At 41.4% G+C, this 24396-nt stretch overlaps 1 protein-coding gene across 2 annotated transcripts in view; it reads left to right on the plus strand.

The window, feature by feature from the left end:
• The window catches only part of CCDC66 (coiled-coil domain containing 66), a 50457-nt gene that overhangs the window by 14529 nt on the left and 11532 nt on the right, over positions 1–24396 (plus strand). Inside the window, exons 5-11 of one of the 2 annotated variants that reach the window (XM_085851135.1) lie at positions 758–879; positions 977–1089; positions 2304–2537; positions 2638–2834; positions 10943–11027; positions 11593–11763; positions 16583–16727. In XM_085851135.1, the coding sequence (XP_085707261.1) occupies positions 758–879; positions 977–1089; positions 2304–2537; positions 2638–2834; positions 10943–11027; positions 11593–11763; positions 16583–16727 (1067 nt within the window). The remainder of the gene's footprint in view (positions 1–757; positions 880–976; positions 1090–2303; positions 2538–2637; positions 2835–10942; positions 11028–11592; positions 11764–16582; positions 16728–24396) is intronic. The other variant, XM_085851136.1, reaches the window with a different exon arrangement.

Here is a 24396-nt window from a genome sequence, read left to right on the forward strand (position 1 = left end):
AGTTTACCTTTTGTATCACACTGATAGGCCACACCTGCGTCTGACCTGAACAAAAATATAATCGGCTTCATCCTGAAACCTACCCAACTTCTCCACCAAGTTTTGTCATGACTCGTCCACAACATTTTGAGATATCGTGCTATACTGCATATCGTTTTTGGCCCTGTTCTCTCGATTGGAAAGAACCACTTCGAAATTCTAGTATCCTAATCCTGATCCGGACCTTCAGCAAAAATCTAATCAATTCTTCCTTGTCACACACCCATTCTTCCTTGATCTTCTCGCACCCATTCTTCCTTGTTCTTCTTTGTCACACACTGTCCACCAAGTTTTGTCCAAATCCGTCCATAACTTTTTGAGATATCCTGCTCATCGACAGACAAATAGGGGTAAATATATATATATATATATATATATATATATATATATATATATATATATATATATATATATATATATATATATATATATATTAAACCTCAATCCACCTTCAGTGGTAGAGGTAACAAAGATGATGTCAACATATGGGAATTGAACTTGTGATCATCAGCTATGTGCTCAAATGAGAATTCCAAACAGGAAAATCCAAATGAGGCGGAAGAGGATCCCCTTGCGGGTTTATTTTTAAGCTGTGATGGCCTTTTCATCTTATTGTGTTCACACCTTTAATCAACTCGTGCAGTACAATGATTATTTTATTGTCGTATTGAACACGTGAGCTTATTTGTACATACATCGTGCTTTGTCTGGCTTGCAGACAAAATGGGGAAACGAATGGTGCTCAAGAAGCATATGGAGGGTTATGGAACATGATTGGAGAACGAATGAAGATGAAGGACAAACTGCAGAGCAATAGAGCGCAGTGGATAAGGGAACTTGGTGAGCATATTTTTTTTTTTTTTTGTGATACCACATTGTGTTCATTGTCATAGTCTTTAGAGTCCCATCATTTTACGGTGTACATTTGAATGTGCAGAGGAACAGGTGCAGCTGAAACGTCAACAGCGGCAAAAAGAAATGTCGACTCAGCAGAATGTTGAGGGCTGGGACACTTGGTGGAGGACTGATCGAGTGCCTTCGCAAAAGAAGGTAAGCACCTCCTTTTAGTTTGCTGGTCATCTTCCTCTAGTTCCTGTTCTTCTTGTTATTGTTCTTCTTCTTCTTATTATTCTTTTTCCCTTGTCGGCCCTCCTACCATTTCTTCATTTTTTAGGCAATCCTCATAGAATTTGGCATGGGAGGTACCTATGTCCAATGTGCCCAGGCACCCTTTTAAAATATTTTCATTTTTTTCGATTTCGGTCCCTGATCCGATTTTAAAGGTGTTAAAGATGAAACTCCAAAAACTAGAACGGCACTCCGTAGAGCGCGTATCTCCACTGGACTGAACAGTTTACGTCTTGTATCTCACTAAAAGGCTAGATCTACATCCGGACCTTAACCAAAATCGAATCAACTTGTTCTTGTCACCTACCCAACTCAACTACCAACTTGTATCCGCATCCATTTGTAACTGATATGTAGTTTTTGGCTCCATCTATCAATGGTGAAGAATCACTCTAAACATAATTTTTTTTTTATCAGATCTGGATCTGGATCTGGATCTTCACCAAACTGTCCGCTAAGTTTCATTAGAATCCACCCATAACTTTTTGAGATATCCTGCTCATAGATAGGACAGACAGACAGGTGTGAAAACACAGCCTCTGTCCACCTTCAATAGCGGAGGTAATTACACATTTTACTTTGCCATTTCCCTTGCATTTTATTCGATACTGATGAAAGTTGGCACAAAGGTGCTTTCAAACATCTCTGTATCGCGACTTAAAGTTGTTCTGTATATCTCTGCTTTGAGTGGTTATCAATGCACAGGGTTGAAAGATCAAAATTGCCTGCAAAATTAAGGTTTCTGGCTTTCTATGCTTCTAATTTCAAACAGTCCAGACAAGAATCGGTGGAACAATACCATAACCATACATAGATTGAAGTATAAATATTTGTTTAATGTTTTTATTTAAATTCCACAGCAGTTCAAATGTCAAAGTTGGATGTGAAATTTAGTTTACTGGTCAGCCAAGTATTTTTATTTAGGCCAATCTAGACAAGAGTTGGCACAAGGAAATACCTTGCCACAACCCCCCCCAGACGAAAGCTGATAAACATTGATCTGGTGGATTAAGGGGACAGGGAAGGGAGAGGAGATGTATTGCAATTGCTTGTGAATTTTTTTTTTTAATGTGGTACGCATACCAGCAATCAGACACATGATTGTTTATCTGTTATCACATTGCACAATCATGCAGCAAATCTTATTCCACGATGAAGATGTCTCCGAGAACCGCGACACCGTGCAGCATCCTCAGGTTCTTTTGGAGAATAAGGCTTCTTTGGAACTTCCTGAGGCTGGGTCTGGATGTAATCACGCGGCTTCTGTGGATAACCGAGCAGTGGAACGGCAGCGCTGGCTAGAAGAGCTTAACAGACAACGTGATGAGGCACAACTGCGTCGAGCACAGGAGAGGCAGCGTCGTTATGCAGTGAGTACATGATTTGTTTTTCTCAAAATTTTTTTTTTTTTACAATTATCCACACATTGCTCCTACTTGCTGATTCTATTCAAGATTTATTTCATTCCAGGACAGTGACCATAGTCAGTTCGAGAAGCACTTTGATTCATTTCGACCGAAGCCACTACCGTTGTTGGGGCAGTCGCAGTCAGGGCAACACACTGATTGTTCCCAATCTACAGAGCCAGTCCAAAGCCGTTTCATAGCAACTGTCTCAGACACTACCCAAGCTGTTGAGAAGCCAATTTCTTATCAGCTGAAGTCCAGGTAAGATCTTCTCGCATAGGAAGAGGAGTCTTTATGTTGTAATAAATGTTTAGATCAGGGATACTGGGTGCAGGAAACGTGGAGATGAATACCCTTTTATTAGTAACACACTGCTTGTGCTTACTGAAGAAACCAGCTGACATAAAGTTTCAGATTAGGTGTAAAAATCAGAAATTTACTTCCTTTACTGATTTGGTCTCTGACTTGCTCTCAGCTGTCCCTGAGAGAGGGAAGTGATTGAACTGGAGCACAACCTTAAGATATACATCGTTATAAACTTTTGAGAGACGGTCTCTCGCTTCATTAATTTTTGTTTTGGTGGTAGAGAATCAAATGTCCAATTTACGGTGGAAACTCACTGAACATCGTTATATTATAACGGGCTGTGGCTGATCCCATCATAACACTATAAAGGATAACAGTAAGTTGTTCTCAAGCATATTTATCAATTAGTGTTGAGGTGATCATCCATCTTGGCCCACTCCCTTTGCAATAAACCCCATGTGAGTATTTATGAAGGACACTGTGGGATGTCTGACGTTCCCCAACTGAGTTTTCTCCCAAGTTTGATGAGGATCGGCGATGGACTGCAATCTTCAAGTCTCGCAATAATAGACTAGACGTATTTCTGAGAAATGTGCATCCGAGAAGCATTTTTTAGTAAAAGTTAGGAACATGACTTTTTAACATAATTAATGTATGCTGAATTTGACGAGCCCTGTTCCCAAGCTGAATTTTAAGTTTTTGAGCATCGAATTAGCATAAACAAAATGGCTGCCAAATTGACAATTTTGGGCATTTTCTTTGGACAGGCACTACTATACCATCTACCTATAATTCCAGCAGTGTGTGTGTGTGTGTGTGTGTGTGTGTGTGTGTGTGTGTGTGTGTGTGTGTGTGTGTGTGTGTGTGTGTGTGTGTGTGTGTGTGTGTGTGTGTGTGTGTGTGTGTGTCTGTCTGCGACCGCCATTTCTCAACGACCGCTGGTCCGATCTGATTGAAACTTGCCAGGAATATTGCCGGGGCCCCGCAGATGTGCCTTTTCTAGATTTGATATCGATCGGACAAGCGGTTCCCAAGTTACGGCCATTTTATTACTTTTTTCAGTGTTGGAAAGGTGTATATATCGCAGCTGAAGTGTCGTTCCACCTTATCATGCCATTTTTTCCCAAAGATATCTCAGAATAATGATAACAGCATATTAACAATAATAATAGCACAATAATTGGCAGTAATAAAAAGAATAACGTGATACAACGACCAATGTCTGTCAACCAATAACGACCTATATATTGTCTGTCAACCAATAATGACCAATAACGTCTGTCAACCAATGACAGGACACTGTGCTATGACGTCACGAATGACGTCACAATTAATGTTTACTTATTTATTGTTTTTGTTTTTTGCACGATTGATATCACAATTCTTCTTCTTTGTTTGGTATGACGTCACAATCGACGCTGTGGACCTGAGTATGTGCCTTTTCAAGGTTTGATATCGTTCTTCATCCGTTTCAGCTGTTTCCCAAGTGTTTCCCAAGGTTTGAAAGCTGTTTTTTCCCAAGGTTTGAATTAATTGTTCAAATTATTAATTAATCCCAAGGTTTGAATTTTCTCATGGGAAACAGCTGTTTCTCAAGGGTTAAGCTGTTTTTTCCCCAAGGTTTGAATTAATTGTTGTGCTTGGTAGACATTTGTGAATACATTTACAGAGAGAGGGGCAAGAGAGGGGGAGGGGGAGAGAATTTAATTTTAAGAATTATTTAATTTAAGAGAATTAAGTGGGGGAATTTAATTTTTAAGTTCAACCACTGATTACATTCAGGTGAAACCTATTACACTTATTTTGTAACCTTGCAAACAAATAATTTGTTCCAGAAATGATTTAGGGTTAATTAGGTACAGGGTTTTGAATACTTATGGAACTGAGAATCATCAGATTTTCTCTGTTCATCAAACTTATTCACATTTTATCTGCATTTTTTGCTTTATCACTTTGGAGTAGTTTGTGAAGACTATATATTAAGTTTTATTTGAAAGCATTATGAAACAAGCTCAGGTGGCATCAAAATGTGAAAACTTTGGAGGGGGAGGGGTGAATACTTTTGCGGGCCAATGGAGGTCAGGATTAAAACCCAGGCGAGATAGCTTCAAGGCGAGTGTGCATACCTCAAGGCCATCCTGTGATCCCTTCATTCGATCATCCATCTCAATCATTGCCAAAGTCAGTGAAGGGTGTCATCAAAAGCACCATCCAGGAACCTCTTAAAACAAAAAAAAAACATTCTCACAAATCCTCAGTTCATGATGCACTCTGCTCTGGATCAAGTCACTGCTCTTCTCTTCTTTTTTACACATGGATACAAGAGCTGAATGCCAAAAGAAAGTTGTTTCCCTCAACATCAAGGTGATGTTGGCGATTCAGTTTGGTGACGGTATCCTGCTCAAATTCCTTTCTTTTCTGTTTAAATTTTTTGCAATTTAGCCTGCACTTATTGTCTACTTCCTTCCCTCATCATTTTGATGTTTGTATACAGGGTGTCCATAAATTTCCATTCCAAAGTGAAACTAATTAAAAAAAAAAAAATGAAATGAGGTACTATGATGTGGTTTGCTGCAGGTGAAAGAACATTTCTCAAAGTTTTATTGTTAAGATTTGTCGATGATCATCGGATTCAGAATGGACTTGTGGGGACTGCACTGGAACGACTCGTAAACGTGTTCAACATCCTCACCACTTGTGCTTGGCCGGCCTGCCCCCTTCCTCTGCATGATGCTGACAGTCTCCATAAATGTTTTGTGTCACTCACGGATCATTTTTCTCGATGGTGGCTGCCTTCCATCTGTCGTCTCAAGCTTCGTTTAAGGCCCTGTCACACCTTGACGATTTAGCCAGCGTATGCCTGACGTATGCAAAATTTGGCTAAAACGCTGGCACAGGTCGAATACGTTATGGGTAAGTTTGTATACGTTAAGAGCACGCTGGCATACGTCGTACGCTGGCTTTTTTTTCGTAGTATGCTGGCATACGTCGTATGCTGGCTTTTTTTTTCGTAGTACGCTGGCATACGTCGTATGCTGGCTTTTTTTTTTCGTAGTACGCTGGCATACGTCTGTATGCCGAGGTGTTAGACAAATTTTCCATGCTTGAAATTTTTCGATGTATGCCAGCGTATGACTCGCACGTTCCGCATAATGCTGGCCATTAGTTGTAGGCCATACGTTACGCGATCGTTGACACACGTCGGCACATGTTACTTGTAAGTTACTCATAAGTCGAAACACGTCGAGGTAATGTTTAGCGTACCCGAAACATTTCTAACCTATGAGTAACGTGTTGGCGTAGTGGTTAGGGTAGCGGCTTGGGATCCAAAAGGTCCTGAGTTCAAGCCCCGTTGGCCGCTTGAATTAATACACACCAGGAGGTTGACTCAGCCTGTCATCCTTCCAAGGTCGGTGAAGTGATTACCAGTATACTGGGCTTGTGTTAGAATAGGTGTACAATATCCCTGTGTCGTAAGAGGCGACCAGGGTTGCGTCAGGAAGGGCATCCGGCGTAAAACCTGTGCCAAATCATTATGCGGATCATAACGGATGGTCTGCTGTGACGACCCCTAATGGGAGCAGCCGAAAGAAGAAGAAGATGAGTAACGTGTTGTAGGCACGTTACGCGATCGTTGACACACGTCGACACACGTTACTTGTACATTACTCATAAGTCGAACCACGTCAAGGTAATGGTTAGTGTCAGTATTCCAGACTCCCTGGTTTTTAAAAAAAAAAAATTTTCTTAGGTATGACGGTGATGTTGACACTTCGATTTCTATTGCGGTTATAATATAATATAATTAATAGGCTGCCGCTCAACGATTTAAATCATAACCGCACTCGAAATCAAAATGTCAACATCACCGTCGTGCTGAAGAAGAAAGAAAAAAAACAACCAGGGAGTCTGGAACACTGATGCTAACCATTACCTCAACGTGTTTCGACTTATGAATAACGTGTGTCGACGTGTGCCTACAACTTATGCCAGCGTATGCGGAACGTGTGTCATACGCCGAGTACGTCAAGAAATTTTCAACATGCTGAAAATTTCTCTATGTACTCGGCGTATGACGACATATGCCAGAAAACTACGACGTATGCCAGCGTGCTCTTAACGTATACAAAACTTACCCATTACGTATTCGACGTGTGCCAGCTTGGTTCGGCAAATTTTTCATATGTCGGCATACGCTAGCTAAAACGTCAAGGTGTGACAGCAGCTTCACACTTCGATGTCTAGTGCGGTTATGATTTGAATCGTCGAGCCGTAGTCTATGAATAGCCTACGCCATGTGATTGTCGGCGATACGCTGCCGCGCTATGGATAAGTTAGACTATCGTTGGGCATAGGTTGTGAACGCCGACAACACGCTCAGCATTCGTTGGTATAAGTTATCTATATGTGATTAAAACGTTCTGTGTACGTTACTAATACGTTATGCATACGTCCAACACGTTATTATACGCCCAAAACTTAAAAAAAACATCAATAGTTCAGCGTACGCCAGCGTTTTACATACATTTTGAGATCTTGCCATATGCTGGCTTAAACGTCAAAGTGTGACAGCCCCTTTAGAACATTTGTTGCTGATTTGGTCTCTATAAATGAGGCAACACATTGCACTTTTACTTGTCGGGAAGCAATTTAATTTGCACTAAATGTGATGTCACTTGTCACAGGAGACACCTGGAAAGGAAAATTAAGTTAATAAAACTTTGAGAAATGTCCTTTCATGTGCTGCAAACCCCATCATTGAATAATTTGTGGACACTGCATATCCTGTCATGTTTTGATGCCACTTGTCTGTCCAAAATAAGCTGTTAAGTTGAATTTTTTACTTAATTGCCTGGTAAATTACTGTTTTCAACAACAGAGATCCTAGTCAGTTGACTCTACTTTCAGTGGTACCACCAGTCCTTTAATATTAACATCATAGAGGTTACCATTTGACCAGCAGGTCTACTCGGCCAGCCACATTAGCACCAGCTACAAGAACAGGACAAATGTTCGGCACTCTGCGATGAGTGGCTCACGTCCTGACCGTTCAATATTCGCCACTATTGCTTGTCCAAAGTCAGGAATGTGATGGAATATTACCTTCTTACCTGTGTGGGAGCTTCTGAAATGACATTTTGGAAGCTTTATTCTTTCCAGGAGAGAGCTGCTCACTTAATCAGTTTATCATCTCAAATGTAGTTGACTGCCCATGACTGCATTGTTTAATATCTCCAGAATACACTGCAACTCATTAACTCTACATTGACAACGATACCATCAATACCTAAATGAGTGGCATGCTGGGGATTCTCATCGGCATTGCAGCTGCTTAAAGAAAAATGGCCACCACTATCTTGTCAGGTCATCTTAGGACGGTCAATAAATAGTCTATAAACAACCACATCATTATCAATAAGCAAATGTAATAAATAAAGAAAATGCTTCCACCATTTTTTGATATTCATGGTGTTGGCTTAATGGTTAGGGTGTTGGGCTTGGGATCCTAGGGTCATAAGTTCAAATCTTGCTTGACTGTTGAATTAATAACAGGTGGGGTTGACTCAGCCTGTCATCCTTCTGAGGTCAGCAAAATGAGTACCAGCTTGCTGGGATGATTGATCCGTTTGAGTATTCTGTGTTGGAGTGGTGACCCATCCAGGATTGTGCCCAATAGCCCAAGAGACTGCTTTGGCAGCACTGACACTCTGTACAGTGTATTGTCCCAATGCATGTATGGATTTTTTTTAATGAATAGTGGCATTCTATGGAGCTTGGTCTTCACTGGATTCTGATACTATATCTGAGAATGGATAAACACTTAAGGGACTCTTGCAAGGGAAGACAAAGTTAACACCAGTAAGATTTGCCTTCCAAGCTGAAAAAGCAATTCCCACATGCCTCTTTGAACAGAGACCTGAATGATAGGAAGCTTCCATTTATTACCACTGTGGAACACGAGTCACTTCCAAAAAGGTTAAGTTTAGCAGTTCTTTGGCTCTGAATTTGGCAAACTTGTATGCCATCTCGACCCATCAATTCTGCCGCCCATGCTCTCCCTGCGAAGGGACATCGATGTTCAGACAAAATGGCTATGCCCAGTGATGCAACGGCTGAGCTCACTTTGTCAGAAAAACTCTCTCTTTTGAGCAATTTTTTTTTTTTTTTAGCTAAGATAGCAGCAAACACATATAGAGCTAACACACAGAACGTATAACAAGGGGAGCAAGAGACAAGAGGGGCAGGAGAGGGAGGCACAAAGCAGTGGGGAACAGAGACATTAGGAGATCTGTGGAAGGGAGAGGGATGGGGCAGGGAACATGGGGAATACAAGATGGACATTACAGGGACTTTCGGGAATGAAAGCAGGGAATTTGAAGGAGGTGGGTTTGGGGTGGATTAGCGGGGGTAGAAAAGATCATGGTTTTGGATTGGGGAAGATAAGAGATGGTGGTGAACAGCTGTTTTGAAGACCTGGAGGGAAGAGTGGGATTTTCTCAATGATCATTGGAAAATCGTCAGTTTCTCTGAGAAGAGTTGGCAGAAGGTTTGTGATTGCCCAAATGCATTGTTATAATACACGAGATTCTTATAATACCTGTATTCTTATAATACTTGCATTTTTTATAATACATGAGATTTCATTATTTTTTTGGCTGCCAAAGTGGCTGCCAGTAGCTCCACATCTTGGCTTAAAAAGGGAGGGGGTAACCATTCTCATGTGTTTTTTTTTCTCAAGACCTTGTGGGGCAAGGTGTTCACGGTGTTGGAACAAGTGTCTTCAAGGTTGTTTGAGCGTCTGCTCAGAGTCTGGGAGGTTAGCGGTTCAAATCCTGGCTGGGTTTTACCAAAGACTAAAAATGGTACGTGCTGCTTCCGTGCTTGACGCTTTGCATTTGAAAGATTAACAGCACGGACAATCTCCATCGTTTGGCATCCATGGTGGAGGAGGAAATTCCTCCTGAGGAAATGCCCCGCTGAGTGCGGTGAGAAAAGCAGCACCATTGTTGTAACGTTGCTGGAACCCAGAGTGCTCCCCAAGTTCAGTGGCTGTATTAAGTGTTTGTCTCGTCAGTATTTTCACGTGTGTGTGTGTGTGTGTGTAAGTGGCAGCTCCATTATGAGCCTTAGACCTTGTATTTTTTTTTTTTTTATAAAAACAACTCCAGTTTGTATATGAAGTTGAGGCTCTTGTAAGAGTGAGAACACAACATGGGTTCGAACATAACTGGAGAGTTCATCAAACACGATACCCCACGCAGTGTTACTTCAATTTTAATACAACAATGATTTACCGATCGTTAAAATATAGATTGTAAAAGTCCTATAAATAAATTGATTCTGGTTTTACTGCCATTTTCCGCGATTTAACGCTTTACATTAGTTATTCATGCCTGGCGTATGTGTCCATTATGACACCCTTAAAAACAGTAAATTTCCTGTTTGGAATGATTTTCAATTCTGTTTGACTGCCTGGCAGGCAGACAGAGTCAAAAATCATCTCACTCCTCTCTGCACATGTGTAGTCAGGACGAATTCAGAGCCGAGTTATGGTCAAACTAATGACTTGTCTTTCTATTCATGTTCAAAATAGTATAACATTCGATTTAAATCAGTTGTTCCTTGATCATAAACTGATAAGATGGACTGACGGACAGATGGACATGAACCAAATGCTTAACCCCCACTTATCGCTTCATGTGCATGGGGTTACAAGAATAACCTAGTTCAAAGGACACACCACACACACACCACACACACACCACACACACACCACACACACACACACACACACACACACACACACACACACACACACACACACACACACACACACACACACACACACACACACACACACACACACACACGGAAGAGGGACACAACAGAGCCACATTTGTAGGGAGAATAGGCAAGGGGAAGAAGGAGATCAAAGGGAAGGGTAGGACGTGTGGGATGAAGTGACTGACCATCCAAATGTACGAACTAATACCAAAGTACTTACTGTATTGTGAATGTTGGGATTTCTGCTATCGTATAATACCGTGTGGACTTCCTGTCAGCTACCCACGAAACACGGCTGTCTTGATGGACCCAGCGCAGTTGGAAGAGCGTGAAAGGAACAGGATAAAACAGATGCAGCATCAGGTGAGAATCTAGTAGGTGTGGAAATCCCACTTTACATCATTACCATTATTAATGAGTTGGAACAAGTGTCTTTGAGTTTGAGTTGAGTATTTTTACAGTGCAAATCCTGTCCTATGAAGTGACAACTGCATTCTGATTTGGGAGTGAGGCAAGAGGAGTGGGTGGTCTAACCATAGCTGTTGGCTCGTGGCGTTCCATGTGGTCTCGATCCATTGAAGCTGTACAAATCCATTTCCCTTTCTTAGGACTTTACATCCATGTTGTATTAAGGGACATACATTTATGTTAAAAATGGCAAACACTTTGCCTATGTTTCTCAACCACATGCCACATAAACATCCCTTTCCTTTAATTTTTTTATTTATTCCAATCTCCTTCCAACCTCTTGCCTTTTCTCTCTCTTTTACACCCTCACTCCTTTGTTCAGCATAACCTTCCGTACCATTTCTTCCTGTTCTCAATTGTATATTTCACAATTTATATAATTTTATTCATCCCCCTTGATAAGAATTTAGTTTATCATTTTAGTGAGTTTAATTCCTTGTTTTTTTTCATTCTTTGATAGAAAGCGCTAGCAGAGCAAATGGAGGAGCGACAAAAGAGACGACAGGCAGAATCCGAGCTGCGACGGCGGGAGGAAGAAGAGGAGGAGCAGAGAATAGCTCAAGAACAGTGCATCATGCAAAAGCAACGTCAGGACGAGTTTGATAGGAAATGCCAACAGGATGTGAAGAAGGTTTCTTATCATTTATCTTCCTCATTTCTGTGTGCCACTAATATAAATAGAAAGCATAGTGTTTTTTCATTTTGTGTGATTATACTTACCATGCTGGTTCTCATGTGCCCTTGATTGCTTAGTTTTAAAAAAAAAAAACAAGCTCAAATGAGCTAAGATCCTCGTCTTCTTAATGATGACGTCATAACGAATATGATGTCATTGTGATGTATCAGGTTTGCGATAAATTATCTGTGCTAATGCCCGGCTTGATTCCCGCAAACAAAATTCAAACAGCTTGCCTAGTTTCGGAGATAATGGTCTCGGCGATTTCCATTCGCGGCGATATTATGACGTCAACTTTTTTTCTCAGAAGAATTTCCAAAATCGGAGATGGTTACTGCCTGCGCGTGGGCTTTTATTTCTGCATATACATGGCAAGTTTCACGAAGATCCGATGAAAACTCTGGGTTGTGAAACAAAAAATGTCAAAAAAATAGGAGTGACGTCATATAAATTTTTATGACGTCATAGTGATGTATCATATCATATATGCGGTAATTCATCTCTGCTAATGCCCTGTTCGATTCCCACAAACAGAATTCAAAAAGCTTGCCTAGTTTCGGAGATAATTTTTTAGGCGATTTCCATTAGCGGAGATATTTTGACGTCATAACTTTTTTTCTATGAGGAATTTTCAAAATCGGAGATGGTTACTGTCTGCGCAGGGTATTTTTACATGTATATGCCAAGTTTCAGGAAGTTTTGATGAAAACTGTCGGCTGTGAAACAAAAAAGTCCACAAGAACAACAACGTGAGTAAGACTTAGAGATCCTCCACGAGGATCTAAAAAAATGCCGGATTGAGGATCGTGAAAAAGTGATGTGACAGAGGATGAAAAGGCAACTAACAGTGGGGAAGTGGGTCCACAGTTGGACACAATAAGCAGGGGAATAAGCAGATAGGGAAAGAGGAGATGGACACAGACACAGGAACCTGCAAGTGAGATGGTTGGGTTTAGTTGGTGGGGTTAATGGGGGTTGAAACTGTCGTGGCTATGGATGGGAGATGAAATGAGATGGTGGTGTTTCACTAACTTGTGGTTCTGGAGGGAAGACTTGTGTTTAGCTGACTCAGGAAGGCACTTCCACAAAAGGTAGAAAAGAGGATCAAAAGAGTGGACGTGTAGTCGGCCGATATTTTGGGAGTTTAACCAGTAAGGGCTGTGGGATAACGGGAGGGTCGGAAGGCTGAGATTGCAGAAAGCTAGACCGCAAGAGAGACAGTAAAAAAAACACATGGATGCCACCATACCTTGCGCTTGTTTGTTCATTGTACGTTTCGAAACCTCTGCACCAATTTCCCTGAAATTAGCTGTACCACATTATTTTAACTTACGGAAGGTCAATCTCACAATATAAATGTTTGATTCTTCATCAAATTGCGGCAAAAACATGAAATAATGGCATTTTTGGTGAGCATCGTATATCACGTGATGGATGCCCGTCCCTTATCTCACATTGGCTTGGGCGGTGGTGCGTCACTTCCTTGGCCATGAGAGGGACAAAGCTTGGACTGCACATGCAAATTCCCAGGTCGATGCTCTGTCGGGAATCAATCCTCTTGCATTTAAAATATTTATTTATGTATGAGGAGTCGTGCCACAGAACATATATATATATATATATATATATATATCTTCTTCTTCTTCCTCTTTCGGCTTGCTCCCGCTAGGGGTCGCCACAGCGGACCAACTGTCTCCATTTTGCTCTATCCTCCACATCTTCCATTGACACTCCAACCACCCGCATGTCCGCCCTCACCGCATCCATGAACCTCTTCTTTGGCCTTCCTCTTCTCCTCCTGCCTGGCGGCTCCATCTTCAACATCCTTCTCCCGATATACTCCGTTTCCCTCCTGTGCACATGTCCAAACCATCGCAATCTCGCCTCTCTCACTTTGTCTCCAAACCGTCCTACCTGCGCTGTCCCTCTAATACACTCATTTCTTATCCTATCCATCCTCGTCACTCCCAACGAGAATCGCAGCATCTTTAACTCTGCCACCTCCAGCTCTGCTTCCTGTCTTTTTGTTAGCGCCACCGCCTCCAAACCATACAACATAGCTGGTCTCACTACCGTCTTGTATACTTTCCCCTTCACTCTTGCAGCTACCCTTCTGTCACAAATCACTCCTGCAACTCTTCTCCACCCACTCCATCCTGCCTGCACTCTCTTTTTCACTTCTCTCCCACACTCTCCGTTACTTTGGACAGTTGATCCCAAGTATTTAAACCAATCCACCTTCCCCACCTCAACTCCTTGCAACCGCACCATACCACCACCCTCCCTCTCATTTACGCACATGTACTCCGTCTTTCTCCTACTGACTAACATTCCCCTTCTCTCCAGTGCGTACCTCCACCTCTCAAGGCTCGATTCAGCCTGCTCCCTACTCTCCCTACAGATCATGATGTCATCCGCGAACATCATGGTCCATGGAGACTCCAGTCTGATCTCGTCCGTCAACCTGTCCATCACCATTGCAAACAGGAAAGGGCTCAGAGTCGATCCTTGGTGCAATCCCACTTTAACCTTAAACCGGTCCGTCATTCCTACCGCACACCTCACCGCTGTCACACTGTCCTCATACATATCCTGCACGATCCTCACATACTTCTCCACCACTCCCGACTTCCTCATACAATGCCACAACTCCTCTCTTGGCACCCTATCATAAGCTTTCTCTAAATCCACAAACACACAATGTAACTCTTTCTGGCCTTCCCTATACTTCTCCATCAACATCCTCAAAGCAAACATCGCATCAGTGGTGCTCTTTCCTGGCATAAACCCATATTGCTGCTCACAGATCGTCACCTCTCCTCTCAACCGAGCTTCCACTACTCTTTCCCACAACTTCATGGTGTGGCTTAACAACTTTATCCCTCTGTAATTTCCACAGCTCTGCACATCACCCTTATTCTTGAAAATCGGAATCAGTACACTTAATCTCCACTCCTCCGGCATCCTCTCACTTTCCAAGACTTTATTAAACAATCTGGTTAACAACCCCACTGCCATCTCTCCTAAGCACTTCCATGCCTCCACTGGTATTCCATCTGGGCCAACCGCCTTTCCACTTTTCATCTTCTTCATAGCAGTCCTCACTTCATCCTTACTGATCCACCCCACTTCCAGATTCACTATCTCCACCTCTTCCAACCTTCTCTCTCTCTCATTTTCTTCATTCATCAGCTCCTCAAAGTACTCCATCCACCTTCTCAACACACTCTCCTCGCTCGTCAGCACATTCCCATTTGCGTCCTTTATCACCCGAACCTGCAGCACATCCTTCCCAGCTCGGTCCCTCTGTCTTGCCAATCGGTACAAATCCTTTTCCCCTTCTTTTGTATCCAACTTCTCATACAGCTCGTCATATGCCTTTTCCTTGGCCTTAGCCACCTCTCTTTTTGCTTTTCGACGCCACTCCTTGTACTCCTGCCGACTTTCTTCATCTCTCTGACTATCCCACTTCTTTTTAGCCAACCCCAAATATTTTAGCCAAATATATATATATATATATATATATATATATATATATATATATTTGGAGAAGTGTCTATTTGTTTAAGTATTTTTTTTTTACCTTGATGCACTCCTGAAACACTGGATAGAACGAGTTGAAAACTGGTGGTTGTACACTGGAGGGTTTTCGGCAGTAAAGGGAGTTCATAGGTGAGGGGGGCAGGAGGGTGTGCGTAGCAAAGGCAAGTGGTTGGGTTTTGAATGCCCAGTCGGGCACCCTCAAACAAAATCTCAAAATGAACATCATTGTTGACCCCAAATTTATGATCGCCATGATTTGAGTGACAAGTTTTTTTTTCAATCCACTTAGTACGATCAAATATCACCAAATTTAGAAGTCCTACCAATAATTCTCAAATGCACGACACTTTCCTGTGGTCTGCGCAAAGATGCAGTGAACTTGCAAATACACAAACTAAGATGTGATAACGATTGGTCGATTCCGACTCACAATTTGATGATCACGTCTGAACTCGCTCCATCCGAAATAACGACTTTTCCACTATGTGGGCTTGAGACACAAGACTATGGCCGTTTCGATATTCCTCGCACTATTGAAATCTACCGATGATCGAAAGGAGATTGTTTTTATAATCTTTATGTTTTTGGGTGAAAAATTGCTCATATTCTATTATCCCCCTTCATTCATCCTTTTCAAAAATAAGTTTTAGTTTTCTTTTTCTGTTCGTTTTTATTTGTTTTTCCAGACTCCCAAAATTAGACTTCAACAGCCAAAAAAAAAAAAAACCATCACAAAAATGGGTACCCAGAAGTGCACCCTCAAAAAATTGAAGTTAATGTGGAGCCCTGTTTTAGCAACTACTTTCTGGGTGAATGGGTGATCGAACTTGTTTTTTCATAGTTCCTTGGTCAGCACATTTTACAGTTTTTGTTAGCTCGCCTGTTCGAAGAACAGAGAGCTATAGCGATACCCCCAGCGTGAGCGTGAGCGTGAAAATGTTAACGTTTTTGGTGCAAGTTATTTCCTTTCTAATGTTTTTATCTACCACACTATTTTTTACTGATTACAATATACAAATACATATATTGCTTTAAAATTATTTGGATCAGATTTCACTGCAATGCTTTATAAAAAATATTATTAGACTAGTCTTTTAAAAACGATAAATGCATAAACAGGCGAGCATTGGGTGGCTTTGACACCAACTCTCTTGTTGTGTTCTACTAATAACTTGTTTGCAATCTCTGTGTTGAGGTTATCCTTCATGGATTGTGGAATTTTTCTCTGCAGGAGCAGCTGCGCAAGCAAATTGAGCAGCAGCACAAGAGCGTGCACCGTGCTCCGGAGCTTGCTTCGCAGGCAAAGAGAGAGCTCAGGGAATTTCAAAACAACCATGGTGGCCAGGGCACTGGTGACCCCCAGCATGTACTAACAGGTCATTAGCATATATTGTTGACAATAAGCAACATTGAAAACATTCTGATGTATTGTGGATAAATTACAGTCACCAATGTGTTGAAGCTTTTTGTTATTTATTTATTTGAATGTGTGTTTAGCAGTTTAGGGAAGCAAAGGGTGATACATGTGATGTTTAACTCAATATATTAACGAGAACGCGTTCCTCCACCAGGCTGAACAGTTTATGTTTTGTATCCCACTGATGGGCTGGATCTGCATCTGGACCTCAGCCAAAATCTAATCGGCTGGTTTGTGTCACCTTCCCAACCTGTCCACCAAATTTCGTCCGAATCCATCTACAACATTTTGAAATATCGTGCTATATATTGTTTTTGGCCCAATCTCTCAATGGCAAAGAATCACTTAAAAAAAAAAAATCAAAAATTCCCATATCCGGATCTAGACCCGGATCTTCTCCAAAATCTAACCAATTCGTCCTTGTCACACACCCAACCTTTCCACCAAGTTTCATCCAAATCCATTCATGACTTTTTTGAGATATCCTGCTCACAAACAGACAGTGGTGAAAACATAACCTCCGTCCACCTTCCATGGAAGAGGAGGTAATGATCCGAACAGATGTCATGTTGGAAGGTCTCCATTCACGCAATTTCCGCCATTACGGATCTCGAAAGTCCGATTGAGCCGAGATGGTCAATTTCTCACTGAGCGAACACCGGAAGTTTTGTAATGGCAGTTATTCAACGTCTTATTCTTGTGAAAGATATCATGGGATTATTAATGTCAACATTGTAAGCAGGGCAACCAACTTAACATATCTTTCGAAGGACGATATCTTCTCTTTTTGCAGGGCCTTTTGCTGGCACCACAACACACATTTCAGTGCAGTTCAGTTATATTCAGAAAGTTTTTTTTTTGGCTACTACAGTATGTTACTAAAAGTATTGGGAGAGCATGTACAGACTTGAAACTCTCCATCATGACAAGTATGTTTGTGCATATTTTCTCCAAACTGAAAATCAGCATGTGCTTTGTACTTACTGTAACATGTGTCTTACTGTAACAGTTTTAAGAACGATGAACTGACAGCTTAATGCAGTACTATGGTGAGGGTCCGTTGTCCTCAAATCTGCCAGCTTGACAACACTTTTTGCTATTTTAACCCAAAGAAACAGCTATATCTGTTGGGAAATGAGAGCAACAGAGTTAAATATCTGCAGTGGGCCGTCACAGATCCACAATTTTAACCCGCTTGAACCCCTCTGGAATCTCGGAACGCCACCTGACGGACAGAGTCACCAAAGCACAACCCATCACCATATTTTCTTCGCATTGCATGTACATATCGGTATGCAAAGGTCTTTTTCAGTTTTTCTTTCAGCCTACCACCATCCTCTACCAGTTGAAAGAAGTTTGGAGATTTTCTTTCTGACACGTGATTGTATCCAATCTGTCATTTTGATTCCAATGGATATCAAACCTGACATGCTGTTGTGTGACCTCATGGGGGAGCTCTTACTATGCACATCCACCTTTTGAACCAAACATTGATACTGCAGATAAGGCTATTGAGACCAAAACTGACCCATGTAATTTTGGTGACAATTTAGAGGTATTTCCACCTCGTTCCTTCTGCATCTGCAGACTTCATGCTTGGACATCAAACGTCCACATTGAATCGGTATCCTCTATAGACAAACAATTCTGATTGGCGGCTTGCATTGCCATTGGGTTACTTTGCCTTTACAAAGTAAATTTGTCCAGAAATAACAACGATCCAACTATTAGTATAGTTATTCATAAAATTAGGACATAATTTCCCTGTTTTTATAAAGTGTGGGCTTGTTAATGTGAATTATTCACGTTTCAGCATGCATCATGGATGTTATACGTTTGATTAAAAAATTAATACTGTATCTTAAATATTGGCACGTCAGACGTTCTGTTAACACAGCCCATCTGTGCCTTGGGTACAATACTCCTGCGAAGGACTGAAACGGTGACTAAAATACTGTGTTCAATATGTCACTATTCCCCAAGGATCGCTCCAATCCAAGGCCAAACTTGGTGGTGCAATGCATGGGAAGCAAAAGGCAGGGAAATGTCTTATGGTTAAAATGGGGGTTTATAAACAGAAATGAATACGGGGGAAAGGGGTGATGGGATGCTAAAATAGTACAGCAAAAAACAATCGGTCGACAGACACAGATAAGAATGATGAGGCACGGAAATGTGTGTACAGAGGAGATAAATGACCAAAGTTGTTCGCATTTAAGCATGCATCATGGATCACTGCTCACATTCATGATTTCATACCTCTTTTTTCCTGCCTTTGGAATAAACTCCCACACATTCTTCAATCCCACTCTTCCGTCCAGGTCTTCAAAATAGCTGTTCACCACCGTCTCTTATCTTCCCCCATCCCAAAATCTTGATCTTTTCTACCCCTGCTAATCCAGCCCAAACCCATCACCTTCATATTCCCTGCTTTCCTTCCTGAACGTCCCTGTAGTGTCCATCTTGTTTACCCCGTGTACCCCTCTCCCTTCCACAGGTTTCCTCATGTGTCTGTTCCTCATTGTTTTGTACTTCCCTCTCCTGTCCCTCTTGTCTCCTGCTCCCCTTGTTATACTTTCTGTGTGTTAGCTCTTATACGAGCCTTGACATTGTATATGAAAAAAATAGTGTAACCCAACTACGGCACCAAAATATATTCCAGGACACGTACAACAATGGGGATTGAGCGAGGGCTTAAGGAAGGCACAAGCTGGTTGTGGGTCCAATTCAGACAGTGCAGTTTGGTGTTGCACAGGGCAGGAGGATGGCGATGAGGAGAGGTATGCTGCCTCTGCAAGGGTCCGATTCCAACTCCAACGACCACATTTGGTCTGCATCTCCAAAACAAACAACGACCACGCACAGCATGGTCACGGCCCTCGTAGACGTTGGGGCCACCTCCATGCACGGCAGGTCCGTATCATTGGCTGCCCACAGATGTGGGCATTCCAACTTCCGGGTTGTCCCACCCCACAAGACAACCCCATGAAAGAGTCTTATGCCCCCTCTCCAAGCTTCCACAGCCAACCTCGCCACCATGGCCTGCGGTGCACCAGTCAAACGGTCCATACTGTTTCCTCCTAAAGCGCAATGTGTTTCTGCTTGTACCTTGTGCCCAAGTCCTCACCTGGCCTCACTCACAAACAGGAGAGTTTTACTCTTAATCTATACTGTTACTCTATACTTAATCTATACTTGATCAATTTTACTCTATACTGTCGTAAAGTTAACACACACTGCCACCTCTGTGCACATTTTACAACACGACTTACTCTGACATTTTCCCTGTTTCAAGAGTCATTGAAAAATAGGATCAATATGACCTTGACTTGATTTGTTTTGTCACTGCTGAATTCAATTGTGGACGTTATAGATCCCACGGTGTCCTTCGCGAAGAGTCAGCGAGCTATCACCAGTACCCTGAACAAATTCCCAATTCCTGCCCTAACCTTTGTCCAACGTCAGGGATGGCATGCCAGTTCATGGAAGACTTGTGCCAAGCTTCCCCCGTCCAACCTCACAATAACATGGGAATAATTGTGGCTGTTAATGAGGATGAGCAAGAAGAGGAAGAGAGTTTGCTCCTTTATCCATCTTGTCCACCCCATAATTTTCTCCCACCACTCATTTTTACCGATATCTCTAGTTTTCCCATCTCCATTTATTTTGTCCCTCAGCCCTGCTGTTGGTTCTCTCTCCTTCTCCTTCTCCTTCTCCTTCTTCTTCTTCTTCTTCTTCTTCTTCTTCTTCTTCTTCTTCTTCTTCTTCTTCTTCTTCTTCTTCTTCTTCTTCTTCTTCTTCTTCTTCTTCTTCTTCTTCTTCTTCTTCTTCTTCTTCTTCTTCTTCTTCTTCTTCTTCATCTTTTTCTTTTTCTTTTTCTTTTCTTTTTCTTTTCTTTTTCTTTTTCTTTTTCTTTTTCTTTTTCTTTTTCTTTTTCTTTTTCTTTTTCTTTTTCTTTTTCTTTTTCTTTTTCTTTTTCTTTTTCTTTTTCTTTTCTTTTTCTTTTTCTTTTTCTTTTTCTTTTTCTTTTTCTTTTTCTTTTTCTTTTCTTTTTCTTTTTCTTTTTCTTTTTCTTTTCTTTTTCTTTTTCTTTTTCTTTTTCTTTTTCTTTTTTTCACTTTGTGGACAAAGACCTCCTCCAATATGGTCCATCCCTTTCTAACCTCTGCATTTCAGTGCCATTGTGTTCCAGTGAGTTTTTTTTTTTCCATTTTGTCTCTTCAAATAATCTTTGGTGTTTCTGTGGTTTTTAAAAATATTTCTCCAGGTACTTATGTCGGCTGCAAGTTTCTAATTCTCCTCCATCGGTCGTCTGCTCCTGCCTGCTATGTGTCTGTGCAGTTCCATTTTAGTTTTTTTGATTGTCACCAGGATTATGTGGAATTTAGTTTCCATCTGATCTGATGGTTATTAATCCCCGACTGGTTTCACCGGAGAGGACTATGGGTTTGCTTTCTGTCTATCCGTTTGTCCTTCCGTCGCTCCCACCTGTGGTTTTTCAGACTTTTTTTCCCATACCCTTTAACATGATCAACTGAAACTTGGTACAATGCTTTATTATGATAAGTTACAGGACAAGTCCGAGTTTCAGGGCATTTCGCCCTTCTTGGACTTAGAAAATATAACATCGTTCAGGGACATGTATTGCAAAGAAATTCTCGCTCTTGTTCTTCTTGTCTCTCTTTCTTTTGCTGAGACATCTTTCCACAGCTCTTTGCGTGTTGATCAGATTTTGCTGGTTCTTTTTGTTTTTCTTGTAAGAGATCACACATCATTGCTGGTATGACACATCAATTGTAAACTTTGTTTTTAAGACACAAACTTAGTTTGCTCTTCATGATACTTTTTTATGTTTACCGAATGCTCCCCAGCCTGCTTTGGTCTTGTATTGCTTCACTTCTTCAAAATGATCCGTGTGGTTGAAGTAAGCCGGTTTTTTTTTTCAGCGATTATCAAATTTAATTCCTTTCTTTCTTGCATATCAGTTGAGTGATTTTTTTTTTTTGTAATTTTTTTTTAATTTTTAACCTTTTTGCCTTACTCATTTTTAGACCAATTTTCTGGCTCGCCAAATTTAGCTCTTCCATCATGCTTTCCAGTTATTGTATTGCAAGCATTTAGAACAATGTCTTTTGCAATTATTTAGTTTATTCTTTCTCTGAAAACATTTGTTCCACCATGTTGTGATTTTAGCTGTTGTGACCCTTCTATTAGGCGTGCAGGCAACAATTTATTTGTGAGATTGTGTCACTTTGTCCGACGCCTCTTTCGATATTGTCACTACTTTGCCGTTTCAAGGTCACTCATTGCTCCACCATTGTACACTTCCCTTAATGTGTTGATTTATGTAGAATTGCCATAATAGGAGAAGCAGTGCTTGAATGACAGCATTTGCTTCCACACCCTTGAATGCTTTTCATAAAGTTTATCAAATGACACACACACACACACACACACACACACACACACACACACACACACACACACACACACACACACACACACACACACACACACACACACACACACACACACACACACACACACACTAAAATGGTGCTTGCGTGTTTGTATGTTATTCTTTCATGGCCAAACCTTTACATCGAGAAGCCCCAAATTCTGGTTGTGGGTACGTCAGAATCTGAGCAAGGATTTAAGCCACCACATGTTGGCTTTGAAGTCTGTTTTGAGGCCACCAATGGCTGCTATGAAGTGTATATTGGGATGTGGGGTCAGGTACTGCTCCCGCAGGCAAATGGTGACCACCATGAGGCCGATAACTCCACAGATTTTCAATGTCAAACACATCCTGAGACCACTGCCGGGAAAAGCTCGTGCAGCTGGGAAACGCCGTGTCCCCACTTGCCCCCCCCCCTTTTTCACCCAGTATACAGTATGTATGTATGTGTGTATATATGTATGTATGCATGTATGTGTGTATATGTGTATATATATATATATATATATATATATATATATATATATATATATATATATATATATATATATATATATATATATATATATAAAATATTATGGATTACTAACAGCTGTTTATTTTTACCAAGTTGGAGGTATTTTGTTTCCTTTTTCCAAGCACATTGTAAATGGCTTTTGTCATTTTAATGTGGGAAGTTTACCACCATCTTTGACTCTGCATCGATCACAATTTTAAATTCTCCAGGTGCAGTGATATACAAATCAGGCAGTGATATATTCATGTTTCTGCTGACTGTGAGCCAGAGGTCAATAGACATCTGGGTGAGGCCTGGGGAGTCATGGATTCACTGGATCATGGGGCATGGTACTGCTGGTACCTGTGCGGGAGGACGAAAGTCCGAGTCTTCAGGTTCTTGGTGCTTCCAGTCTTTCTTTTTGGATATGAGGCTTGGACTCTGACCAGGGATCTGAGACGGAGACTTAATTCCTTTGGTACCAGGTCTCTTCGGAGAATCCTTGGCTATCGCTGGTCAGACTTTGTGTCCAACGAGCGGTTGCTGAGAGAGACTCAAATGAGATTTGTTACTTGCATATTCCGTGAGCATCAGCTGCGGCTGTATGGACATGTGGCTCGTTTTCCTGACGGTGATCCTGCTCTCCAGATTCTCTCAGCGAGGGAGTCTCAGGAGTGGAGGAGGCCAATGCTCCAGCGCATGCTCCCATACCTGACCAGCTGACCTTTCATTAAATCCACAAAGCGATACTAAAAATGCCTAGTCAAATATATAAAGTTTTAATATATTTATTATGTGCCTGGTGTTTGCTTAATGGCTGGAGTGGTGGGCTTGGGATCTGAGGGTTCTGAGTTCAAATCCCACCCAGCTGTTGAATTAATACCAGGTGTGGTTGACTCTGCCTGTAATCCTTCTGAGGTCGGCAAAATGAGTGCCAGCATGCTGGTATCCTGTGTCGGAGTGGCGACCCGTCCAGGATTGTGTCCTATAGCCAAGGAGACTGCTTCAGCAGCACCAACGCTCTGCACAGAGTATGGTCCCAATGGATGGATGGATCGATGGATGTATATTATGTCTGCACATCGGATGTACCCACGTAGTCGTTTGCTATATGTAAGCCTGGCCCACTCGTGTGTGTATATGTATACAATGCATATATGTGTGTATACTCTATATGTGTACTCTGTGTAGAGTAATACTGTGTGCTGCATGGAGACGTCATTGTAATTTTACACATGAATGAGAACATCAGTGGACAGGGTATACATCAACAAAGTATATTGGATTTGAACCTGGAATTCCAGCTTTGTGACACAGTTGTTCAGAGGGCAACTTGAGCAGGCTTTTGGGTTGTAATGTCGACAATATTTGAGTCCTACAAGCAGTTGAAACCTTTGCCCCAGAGGTCCCATTCTGGGCTATGATCTCCTCGGTGTTCCCATGAGGTTCTACGTGGTCTGTCTTTTATGAGAGATAGGATGGAAAATTCCCTGCAGTTATGTTTTGTTTGGTTTTGTCGTAACATTCAAATTTCTCCACTTTTATGTGTTCTGAACTCGTGATGGTTTGCGAGCCATTTGATACGTACTGTATTTTAAAAAATTTTTTAAACTTTTTTAAGTTTTAAAAAGTTTTTTTTTTTAACTTTTTAAAAAAACGAACTTTTAAAAGTTT

This window comes from Eptatretus burgeri, chromosome 13 (assembly GCF_056783735.1).
Source record: "Eptatretus burgeri isolate ZD-2024b chromosome 13, Ebu_testis_v1, whole genome shotgun sequence".
In the NCBI taxonomy this organism is placed as follows: Eukaryota; Metazoa; Chordata; class Myxini; order Myxiniformes; family Myxinidae; genus Eptatretus; species Eptatretus burgeri.